This window comes from Ovis canadensis, chromosome 19, assembly GCF_042477335.2.
Source record: "Ovis canadensis isolate MfBH-ARS-UI-01 breed Bighorn chromosome 19, ARS-UI_OviCan_v2, whole genome shotgun sequence".
In the NCBI taxonomy this organism is placed as follows: domain Eukaryota; kingdom Metazoa; phylum Chordata; class Mammalia; order Artiodactyla; family Bovidae; genus Ovis; species Ovis canadensis.
The window spans coordinates 28,872,908-28,885,351 of record NC_091263.1 but is presented as its reverse complement, the minus strand read 5'-3'; the positions used below and the strand labels follow the sequence as shown (position 1 = coordinate 28,885,351).

The following is a 12,444-nucleotide window of genomic DNA, read 5'->3' as shown; positions in this document are numbered from 1 at the left end:
ATACAGCACAGATTTTTTTTCTCTTCAAATAACTTTACCATCTTTCTGTTTCTGCCTCTTCAGCCTTCTCTTATCTGTTTCTAGTGTGTTTTCTCTCTCTCACACTTTTTAAACCAACACTTTTGAAAATGAGAACTTGGTTTCAAGTCTACAGATCGGAAATGCAGTTCCCAGCGGAGTCTGAGATTTAACACAAATAAAATTAAAGACAGGATTATGAGGTTCATGTTTTATGTGAGCAAGCTGTGTTTGGGACATTGAAAATGGTGTTCTAAGAAAGAAAAAGTTTGGGCAGAGTGGTATCCATTGGAATTCTCTGTTCCTTTGAGATTGTGAAATGCTCTTGCTTGAGAGGCTGGGACTTCCGCAGGGAAGAATACTGAACAGTATCTAATTTAAAAGGTTATGTTGTTGTGATGTCTGCTGCTGGTATCTCCCATTGGGAACAGGTATACAGGGCTTAAAAAAATGTCCCTTTGGCCTAATAAAGCACTCTAGTCTCTTTGGTCTGGAGTTTATTTCAATTTCTATTTGTAGCTGTTAATTGTATACCTGTTAACATGGACATTTAAAAACTATGTTTTGAGAGTCAGGAGCAAGCAAACTCTGTGCGAGTTCAGAATATTAGTTTTATAACTACAGAACTTCTTCATCTGTCTCTCTGCCTAAGAGACTCAGTTCGGGTATGTGAAATTGAAGCACATCCGACCTAATGTCTATCTGATAGTTTCGGATAAAGCTGAAAGAGGCCTGGCTTTCCCTTGTCAAAGTTGTTGTAAAATGAGTTTTGAGTTTAAGACCTCACAGTAGTTTAAGATAAAGGATTTTGTTGTTCGGTTGCTCAGTTGTATCCTACTCTTTGCAACCCCATGGACTGCAGCATGCAAGACTTCCCTGTCCTTCACCATCTCCTGGAGCTTGCCAAACTCATGTGCATTGAGTCAGCGATGCCATCCAACCGTCTCATCCTCTGTCTTCTTTTTCTCCTCCTACTGTCAATCTTACCCAGCTTCAGGGTCTTTTCCAGTGAGCAAGCTCTTCGAATCAGGTGGCCAAAGTATTGGAGCTTCAGCTACAGCATCAGTCCTTCCAATGAAATTCAGGACTGTTTTCTTCTAGGATTGACTGGTTGGATCTCCTTGGCAGTCCAAGGGACTCTCAAGAGTCTTCTCTAGCACCATAGTTCAACAATTCTTTGGCACTTAGCCTGTTTTTATTGTCCAGCTCTCACATTTATACAGTTTCATACCACATACATGACTACTGGAAAAACCATAGCTTTGACTATACACGCCTAAGAAATAGGATTACAATCCTATTATTGTATTTGGTTGTTGTTATAATAATTATTATTATTTATAATTATAAATGATTATTGTTATTGGAAGCAATCAAGCAGCCAGTCATGCCTATGGTTGCAGAAGCGTAGTTTCTTTTAGGGTCATAGAATCAGTGATTGTGTAGATATGCCTTAAAGCATAATAATTCTAGAAGTAAGACACCCTCGATTCTCCTCATTTTCCTTAGATATTCCAAAAAATACACACCCTAGTAGCATAATACATGAATATCCATCCCATTAAAAAAAAATTTATTTTAGTTTCATTGTTAAAAGGCCAGGTAAATTTTTATACACCATAGGAGAAACATGCCTAAGAACAATAGCCACCTATTACTTGGATTTCTGAGTTGGAAGAAGAACTATACAATCTCGTTTACGGTTCTTGTTCTGTTTAGTATTGGCATATTTTAGTGTCATACTTACGTCAATAAAGTTATTTTTTCCCGCTTGGTGTTTGTCATTTATGTGGTTATTCTTATAGTTTTCCTTTTTAATATTAATGTTTCTTGAAATTTTTACAGAATGAGGGGAAAATCTACACGTTAATATTGCAGGGAAACTTATCTGTTGTGCATTGTAAAATGCTATCCAAAGTTAAGTTTTGCAAGTGAGATGATGGCCAGCTGTGACTTTTCTCGCGTAGATCATATGATGTTTGTCTGTCTACAAGGCACCTAGTTTCAAAGCAGTTTCTGTTATGCTGGAGGCAGTTCAGACAGTTTTATATCTTTAAGGGTCTGCAGCATTAAAATGTTTTAATTTCCTGTGATGTTTACTGATACCAAATGGCCAGTGGATGATAAAATGGAACAGCTATATGTCCCTGCTATGAATTTTGTGAAACAGAAAGTTGGATCTGGGTTTTGAATTTAGAATGGGGTTAACTTGAAAAAATTAAGATTTTATTTTGGGGTAATTGTAGATTCATGTGCAGTTGTAAGAAATAGTGCAGAGAGGTGCTGGGTATATATGGTACTTCATCTAATTTTCCCTGATGGTGACATCTTGGAGAACTATCAGGCAATATGACAGTCAGAATGTCAACGTTGAGATAGTTAATGAACAGAACAGTTTCATCACAAGGATCACCCTTATTGCCCTTTATAGCCGTACCCGCTTCCCTCTATCTCATGCTCTTCCTTCCCACCCCTGGCGACTCACTAATCTGTTCTCCATTTCTGTACTTCTTTCATTTTGAAGATGTATATAACCTTTCAGAGCTGGCTTTTTCGTTTAACTTAATTCTCTGACTCTTCATTCTGGTTGTTAACGTGTGTTCACATTTTGTTACTTTTTATTGCTTAATAGTATTCTGTATTCATTTACCTGCTGGAAGATAACCTGGATCGTTTCCAGTTTTGACAGTTACAAATAAAGCTGCTGTAAAATTGAATAACAGGTTTTGTGTGGATGGAGGTGCTCATTTCTCTGGGTTAAATGCTGATGAGTGCAGTTTCTAGGTCCTGTGGCAGCTGCGTGTTTAGTGGTTCATTTGTTGTGTTTTTATTGAGAAACGGCCAAACTATTTTCCAGCATGGCTGTACCATTTTACATTCCCACCAGAGATGGTGTGAGCCATCCGGTTTCTCTCCACCCTTAGCAGCAATTGCCGTTGTCGCTCTGTTTTTGATAGAGGTGTAGTGATAGCTCATTGTGGTTTTAATTTGCTTTTTCCTAATCGTCAGTATTGGTGAACATCTTTTCATATGCTTATTTGCCAGTTGTATAGCTTCTTTGCTACAATGTCTCTGTGCTTTTGGTATCAGATCTACTCTTTACCTAGTTTCTGAAGACTATCATATATATATATATATATATATATTTTTTTTAATTTCTGTTTTTCTGTTTTACGTTTAAGTCCGCGATCCATTTTGAGTTAATACTTCATATAAAGCGTCAGACTTAGGCTGAGGTTTACTTGTTTCTCCAGTGGAAAGCCAGTTGCTCCAGCAACCTTTGCTGAAAAGATGGACTTTCCTCCATTATACTGCCTTTGCACATTTGTCAAAAATCTACTAGTGTGGCGCTAGTTCTGAATTCTGTGTTCTGGTTCATTGATCTGAGAGCCTGTCTCTCTGACGTTGACTCACAGTCTTGATTACTGTAACTGTATACTGTCTTGAAACCAGATAGAACAGTTTTCAACCACTTTATTCTTCTTTTTCAAAATCGTTTTGGCAATTCTGATACTTCTGTTTTTCCGCATGAATTGTAGGATAATCTTGTCAATATCTATAAAAAAGTCTTGGTAGGATTTTGATAGGAATTTCGGTAAGCCAGGCTATCAGTTAGGGGGAAATTGACATCTTCACTGTGAGTCTTACTATCTGTGAACCTAGTGTATCCCCTTTTCATATTGATTTATGAGATGGTCAGTCAGGATTGGCCACACGAGGAGAAAGAGCAGAGGTTCAGGAAAGTAGAGTTTTTTATGCTTTGTGCTTCTCGAGACAGGTGGCGTACACAGCCACGTGGAAAACACCAAGGTGGTCAGGAGGCGAAGATCAGGAGTGCTTAGGCTGTGGCCTTTGTTGGGGTTTCCGCGGGAAAGGCAGGGCAGGATAAATAGCTTAGAATTGGTTGGTCTGAATACTTTCAGCAGCCTATGGGAATAATGATAGTCTCTAGTTGCCTGGTACCTGGCCTAGGATGATGAAGATGGAAGAGTCTTGCCTTCTGAGGCATAAGGACCAGATAGAGGACGTATGGTTCTGGGTTTGCTGGTTAGCATATTAAAGAAATGCTTCCCTGGGGACTCACACTGTAAAGTATCTGCCTGCAATGTGGGAGACCCATGTTCGATCCCTGGGTCAGGAAGGTCCCCTGGAAAAGGGAATGGCTACCCACTCCAGTATTCTTGTCTGGAGAATTCCACGGACAGGGGAGCCTATGGGCTATAATCCATGCGGTTGCAAAGAGTTGGACATGACAGAGTGACCAACCGTTTGATTTTTCACTTTCCTGGGCCTTAGCTACCTCTAAGAATTGGCTGGCCCTAGGAAGGACATTCTCTCCTGGGCCAGAATGGTTTGTTTAAGATGTCAAAACATCATATTGTATAGAAAATAAAATACACACACACATACATAAAAATACACCTCTTCTTTTATTTAGATCATCTTTGGGTTTTTTAAAGAACATTGTTTATGTTTATACTATATATAATTTAATCACAGTCTAGTGGTATCATCATTTCTCCCGTTCAAGTGAAGTATGGAAAACCTCCTTTTTCAACCATTTAACCTCCCTCAGTTTTATGTAGTTAGCATATTATTGACCAGAGATGTATTGATATATCTTTTCTTACCTTAGCGTTATTGACCAGAGATGTCTCTGTGTTCACTTACATAGCACATTACTGGCCATAGGGATTAGTTTATGCAAAAATCCCCTGGTCAGTAATGAGTGAAATACATCCTCTAAATACATTTAGAACCAAATCAAGCATTTTTATAATGTTTGCTTCAAACATCAAAGATAATTTAGAAGACTTAATAGGAGAAGCAAAGACTATTGAATTCACCTGTATTTTTGCCTATCATGCTCTTGTTTCTTTCCTCATATTCCAAGGTTCCTTTAAAAAAATCGCTTCCTTTCTTTTTAGAAAACTTGCCTTTATCCACTCTTTTATGGTAAGAGTGTGGTTTTCATAGGGTAAAAAAATGGCTGAGCATTGTTAATTTCAGATGGTTCAACGTAATATTAACGAATGATCAATGGGTGATCAATACAGGATAAAGGAAAAGACAAGCTGTGTGTGGAAATGACCTGCAAAGGCTAATGTGTTGTATATGATTGCTTTTTCCTCCTCAACCGTTCTATATAGGGGACTCACTGTGTGTAAGGCCGTAAGTGGTGGGGTTACTTAAGATGTTATGTCTATATGGAGGAAGAGTACTCAGCAATAAAAAAGAGTGCATTATATGTAAATAAAATAGCATGCTTTAATCTCAAATGCATTATGCTAAGTGAAAGAAGCCAGACAAATAAGAATACATGATACGTGATCCAACTGATATAAACTGTAGAAAATGCAAACTAATGACAGAAAGTAAATTGGTAGGAGAGAAAGGTAGTGGGATGGGGGGATATACCAAGGGAACTTGGGGAAACACTTGAGGCTGCTGTTCTCTCGATTGTGGTGGTGATTTCACATGGGGTGTGTGTATGTCAAATGTATCTAATTATACACTTTAAACATATACAACTGGGGGAATTCCATGGCGGTCCAGTGGTTACAACTTGGAGCTTTCACTGCAGTGGCCCCAGGATCAATCCCTGTTTGGGGAACTAAGATCCTGCAAGCCACACGGCACGGCCGAAAAGCAACAACAAGAAAATGTAGCTCACTGTAGGGCAGTTATGACTCAAAACTGTCCCCACCTCAAGTGTTCCTCCCGTGCATGACTGTCGTGCAGCTGCTTGATGTCCAGCTCCAGCCTGTCCACACTCTTGTTTACAAAGTGGAACCGGTGATCACATGCTGGGATGTTGTATCATTACACTGTGAAATTGTTCTGAAAATTTTAAATTGCTCACTTTCAGTTTTTAAACTTTTAGATGAATAAAGCGAGATGTAATCGACATACAACACTGTATTAGTTTTAGGTGTGCAACGCAGTGTTCCGATGTATGTTCAGTTTAAAAACCTAGGTCTTAATCACCATGAGAAACAGTCTTGTTTGTGCCCCGTGTTTGCAGTTGCACTGTTTCACAGCAATGTTTCCATACTCCTTACGTACATTTCCTCCCCATCTCATTCTATATGTATCATTCTGAAACCATTCAACCCTAGTTTATGGTCACAGTGTGATTTGATTAACCTTGTGTTCTGGGGTATAAATTCTGGCATGGAACATGGGATTTTCTCTGCATGAGTCCTAGGAAATTAACTAGATCTGATAAAAATATGCTGCAGAATTTCAAAGTGAATTATACTGAAATGTTGTTATAATATTGCCCCTCTCATATTTTTGAAGGAATCACTTAAAAGTTTAATGCAGTATAAGAATTGAATGCAGTATTTAATGCAATATAAGCCTCCAAGTGGCATGGATGGTGTGTGGAGCAAGTTGCTTCCACTCTCTCTGCCTAGGTTTTCTGGCTTTGAAGACAGAGCCACAGTTGCCTGGCAGAAGATTATCGATATAGTGAAAGTGCTTGGTAACTGATAAATGCTGTAACTGTTGTTTCTGTTCAGTTGCTCAGCTGTGTCTGACTCTTTGCGACCTCGTGGACTGCAGCATGCCAGGCTTCCCTGTCCTTCACCATCTCCTGGAGCTTGCTCAAGCTCATGTCCATTGAATTAGTGATTCCATCCAACTATCTCGGCCTCTGTAATCCCTTTCTCTTCCTGCCTTCAATCTTTTAAAGCATCCGGGTCTATTCCAGTGAGCCAGTTCTTGGCATCAGGTGGCCAAAGTATTAGAGCTTCAGCTTCAGCATCAGTCCTTCCAATGAATGTTCAGGGTTGATTTCCTTTAGGATTGACTGGTTTGATATCCTTGGTGTCCAAGGGACTGTCAAGGGTCTTCTCCAACAGTTCGAAGGTGTCAATTCTTCCACACTAAGCCTTCTTTGTCCAGCTCTCACATCCATACATGACTACTGGAAAAATCATACCTTTGACTATATGGACCTTTGAAGACAAAGTAATGTCTCTGCTTTTTAATATGCTGTCTAGGTTGGGCATAGCTTTTCTTTCAAGCAGCAAGCGTCTTTTAATTTCATGGCTGTAGTCACCAACTGCAGTGATTTTAGAGCCCCCCAAAATAAAGTCTGTGACTGTTTCCATTGTTTCCCCATCTGTTTGCCATGAAGTGATGGGACTGGATGCCATGATCTTTGTTTTTTGAATGTTGAATTTTAAACCAGCTTTTTCACTCTACTCTTTTTTCTTCATCAAATGGTCCTTTAGTTTTTCGCTTTCTGCCATAAGGGTGGTATCATCTGCATACCTGAGGTTATTCATATTTCTCCCGGCAATCTTGATTCCAGCTTGTGCTTCCTCCAGCCCAGTATTTCTCATGATATACTCTGCATAAAAGTTAAACAAGCAGGGTGACAATATACAGCCTTGACGTACTCCTTTCCCAATTTGGGACCATTCTGTTGTTCCATGTCCAGTTCTAACTGTTGCTTCCTGACCTGCATACAGTTTTCTTAGGAAGCAGATAAGGTGGTCTGGTATTCCCATCTCTTTCAGAATTTTCCACAGTTTGATGTGATCCACACAGTCAAAGGTTTTAGTATAGTCAGTGAAGCAGAAGTAGATGTTTTTCTGGAATTCTCCTGTATTTTCTATGATCCAACAGATGTTGGCAATTTGATCTCTGGTTCCTCTGCCTTTTGTAGATCCAGCTTTTACATCTGGAAGTTCTCAGTTCACATACTGCTGAAGCCTAGCTTGAAGGATTTTGAGCATTACTTTGCTAGCGTGTGAGATGAGTACAATTGTGTGGTAGTTTGAACATTCTTTGGCATTGCCCATCTTTGGGATTGAAATGAAAACTGACCTTTTCCAGTCCTTGCTGAGTTTTCCAAATTTGCTGGCATATTGAGTGTAGCACTTTCACAGCATCATCTTTTAGGATTTGAAATAGCTCAGCTGAAATTCCATCACCTCCACTAGCTTTGTTTGTAGTGATGCTTTCTAAGGCCCACTTGACTTCACATTCCAGGATGTCTGGCTCTAGGTGAGTGATCACACCATCATGGTTATCTGGGTCGTTAAGATCTTTTTTGTATAGTTCTTCCATGTATTCTTGCCACCTCTTCTTAATATCTTTTGCTTCTGTTAGGTCCATCCCATTTCTGTCCTTTATTCTGCCCATCTTTGCATGAAATGTTGCCCTGGTATCTCTAATTTTCTTGAAGACATCTCTAGTCTTTCCCATTCTATTGTTTTCCTCTACTTCTTTGCACTGGTCACTGAGGAAGGCTTTCTTATCTCTCCTTGCTATTCTTTGGAACTCTGCATTCAAATGGGTATATCTTTCCTTTTCTCCTTTGCCTTTCGCTTCTCTTCTTTTCTCAGCTATTTGTAAGGCCTCCTCAGACAACCATTTGCCTTTTTGCATTTCTTTTCCATGGGGATGGTCTTGATCCCTGCCGCCTGTACAGTGTCACAAACATCTGTCCATAGTTCTTCAGGCACTCTGTCTATCAGATCTAATCCCTTGAAACTATTTGTTACTTCCAGTGTATAATCATAAGAGATTTGATTCACGTCATACCTGAATGGCCTCATGGTTTTCCCTATGTTCTTCAGTTTAAGTCTGAATTTTGCAATAAGGAGTTCATGATCTGAGCCACAGTCAGCTCCCAGTCTTGTTTTTGCTGACTGTATAGAGCTTTTCCATCTTTGGCTGCAAAGAGTGTAATCAGTCTGATTTCAGTACTGACCAGCTGGTGACACCCTGTTTAGGGTCGTCTCTTGTGTTGTTGGAAGAGGGTGTTTGTTATGACCAGTGCATTCTCTTTGCAAAACTCTGTTAGCCTTTGCCCTGCTTCATTTTGTACTCCAAGGCCAAACTTGGTGCTGTAAGTAGGTAAGTTTATGTCGCTGGGTATGTTTGTATCTGCTTTGGCAAACTCCAGGAGATGGTGAGGGACAGGGAAGCCTGGCATGCTACAGTCCATAGGGTTGTGAAGAGTCGGACGTGACTTGGTGCCTGAACAACAAAAACAAATTTACATCCTCATCTAGGAGAGTTCCTATTTTTTCTTCAGGAATAAGGCCCATATATTGAAAATCATTTGTAGACCAGTTGTTAAAAATGTCAGATGAATTTTGTGGAATGTCTTTCCTGTTACATATAGGGTAAGGAACTGAGAGGTATGCATGAAATAATACACATTTTTCCCTTCTTTTCAGGCAATCAGTCTTTTAACTGAATTAATCAGGGAAAATTTCAGGAACAGCAAATTAAAACAGTGCCTTTTACCAACCCTGGGAGAGCTGATCTACCTTATAGCCACTGAGGTAAGACTATCTGGTTAACTCTCTTGCTCTCTGATGTGTTCAGACATTTGCTGGCTGATAAGTGTTAACATCAAAGTGTTTTGATTTTGCCTCTTTGGGCATATGTAAGGAAATCAGTGAACATTTTGCCTGTGGAGGGGAGACGCTCTTGGTGTCTTTCTGACTCTTCTCTCTCTCCTGGTCAGTCTTCCCTCTTTCCCAGTGCCTCTTTCTCTTTAAAGTGTAGGAGAGTCTAGCTGTATTTTAAAGCCAATGGACCAGAGCCCCTCCCGCACCCTTCCCTGCAACATTGTCTCCAGGTTGCTGCCATCTTTGACTCCTTTAGGCAAGAAGATTTCATTGATTCTTCCAGTGTAAAAACACCATCGATATTTTAAACACTCTGTGTAAATATACACACAGTAGGGTGTGTGTTTAGCATGCCAGGCTTCCCTGTTCCTCACCATCTCCTGGAGTTTGCCAAAGCAGATACAAACATACCCAGTGACATAAACTTACCTGTTTATAGCACCAAGTTTGGCCTTGGAGTACAAAATGAAGCAGGTCAAAGGCTCACAGAGTTTAGCAAAGAAAACGCGCTGGTCATAGCAAACACCCTCTTCCAACAAGACAAGAGATGACCTTTTAACATGTGCGTGCATGCGTGCTAAGTTGCTTCAGTCGTGTCTGACTCTTTACGATCCTGTGGACCATACTCCACCAGACTCCTCTGTCCATGGGATTCTCCAGGCAAGAATACTGGAGTGGGCTGCCATACGCCCCTCCAGGGACTCTTCCCAACCCAGAGATCGAACCTGAGTCTCTTCCTTCCACCTGCACTGACAGGCGAGTTCTTTACCACTAGTGCCACCTGGAAGCGTCCCTGATGGCTCAGATGGTAAAGACTGTGAAATGCAGGAGACCCGGGTTCAGTCCCTGGGTCAGGAAGATCCCCTGGAGAAGGAAATGGCAAGCCACTCCAGAATTCTTGCCTGGAGAATACCATGGACAGAGGTGCCATGGAGTCGCGAAGAGTTGGACACAACTGAGTCACTAACACACATGCTGCTATTAACAACGTGATGGTGAGAGTGTGTGACTGCAATTTCGACCGCTTTTTGGGGGAATATCTTAAATAGATATAGATTCATTATGAGTCATTCATTTCATGTGATGCTCTGTTTCAAATGAGTGCCAGTACATTATAAATTAATCATAACTTCTTTGTTTCTACTTGTTTTGTTTCTAGAAGTTGCTTAAATGTTATATAACCTAAGTATCCTTAGTATCTAAGTTGACTCTAATGGATAATCATCATTTTAAGGCAATTAGAGTAATTGTTAGAAAACATCAGTATTTAAAATCACTTAGTTCCATATTTACTATTGATGGCTGGTACAGCAAATCTCTCCTCCTTATTCCTCCTTTTCGTAAATGTCTTGGCTCTTCCTGGTCACTTGCATGTCAGAATAAATTTTAGAATCAGATTGTCCAGTTATGAAATCATCTTTTGAAACAGCATCGACTATGCAGAAGTCCTGATATCTTAATGATTTTGAGTCTTCTAATACGTGTTTGGAATTGTGCTGAGTCTATTAGAGTATTAGTACATTTATGCTATGTTTCCCTTTGATGCACAAAAACATGATGTTTCTGTATATTTTTATTACAAGTTTTTTTTTCATGTAAGTTATTTAACTCATAAAGCTTTTTCTGTATTTCACTTAGTTGAGTTTATTCTCAGATAATTTTATATTTTGAAGAGATATCACATTCATAAAACTACAGACCTTGGAAGTATAGAAAGGTACACAGCCTGTGGGCTCTTTTCCTTTTCTGTCCCCTTCTGTGTAGTTCCCCAGTAAATAACCATTGCAGTTGCTTTCTTACTTATACTTACAGAGTTATTTTTGCCCAAATGAGAAAGTAGACATGTAGATTTTTTTGGTCTCATTTTATAAAGCAAGTAGAACAACATTTTTCATTTAATAGTTACACAGTATTAAAAAGTATATGGAGGTATATACACTGGAGCTAATTCTTAATAATTAATATGGATATCTTCTTCAATTAGTATTTAGAGCTCCCTCCCTCCCTCTTCTTGAACTGGAACATTCTCTTGTGTGCTAAGTTTTGGGAAAGACAGCTCTCCTTGTGGTTCTTTGGGGGTGGGACTGGAGAGTTTATATCAACTTTACTCTTACCTTGGGCCCCTGAGGCCTTGACATCAAAGCTCGAAGTTACCAAGTTCTGCAGGCTTGGAGAATGAAAGCAAATTTCAGTACTCTGTTTATCCCTTCATCTTGCAGCTGATTTTTGGCTTGATTTTTCTTTGTTTTTTTTTTTTTTGACTTAAAGCTCTCTGAGTCATTTTAAGGATGTAGAGTAAAACTGCTTTCCTTGGAAGAGTGATCAGGTATCTTGTCTGCCATCTGATCAGGGATGGGAGTCTCGTCCAGTTCTTTTTGTGTGTGTGTCTTTTTTTTTAACCTTTTCTCTCTTGAGGTATAGTTGGCATACCATAATTGCACATGTTTAAAACTGGCAATTTGGTCAGTGCTAATAGAAAATATTAAGAAGAGGTGGCAAGAATACACAGAAGAACTGTACAAGAAAGATCTTCACCACCAAGATAATCATGATGGTGTGATCACTCACGCTCAACTAGAGCCAGACATCCTGGAATGTGAAGTCAAGTGGGCTTTATTTAGGAAGCATCACTACGAACAAAGCTAGTGGAGGTGATGGAATTCCAGTTGAGCTATTTCAAATCCTGAAAGATGATGCTGTGAAAGTGTTGCACTCAGTATGTCAGCAAATTTGGAAAACTCAGCAGTGGCCATAGGACTGGAAAAGGTCAGTTTTCATTCCAATCCTAAAGAAAGGCAATGCCAAAGAATGCTCAAACTACCGCACAGTTGCACTCATTTCACATGCTAGTAAGTAATGCTCAAAATTCTCCAAGCCAGGCTTCAGCAACACGTGAACCGTGAACTTCCAAAAGCTCAAGCTGGTTTTAGAAAAGGCAGAGGAACCAGAGATCAAATTGCCAACATCCGCTGGATCATCAAAAAAGCAAGAGAGTTCCAGCAGGGAATTCCCTGGTGGTCCAGTGGCTAAGCCTCTGTGCTCCCTATAC

General features: G+C 39.8%; 1 protein-coding gene across 4 annotated transcripts in view; it reads left to right on the top strand.

The window, feature by feature from the left end:
- Nucleotides 1-12,444, top strand: part of ULK4 (unc-51 like kinase 4) — a 502,577-nt gene that overhangs the window by 78,785 nt on the left and 411,348 nt on the right. For all 4 annotated transcript variants that reach the window (XM_069560715.1, XM_069560714.1, XM_069560717.1 and 1 more), the window contains one exon: nt 9,219-9,326. In XM_069560715.1, the coding sequence (XP_069416816.1) occupies nt 9,219-9,326 (108 nt within the window). The remainder of the gene's footprint in view (nt 1-9,218; nt 9,327-12,444) is intronic.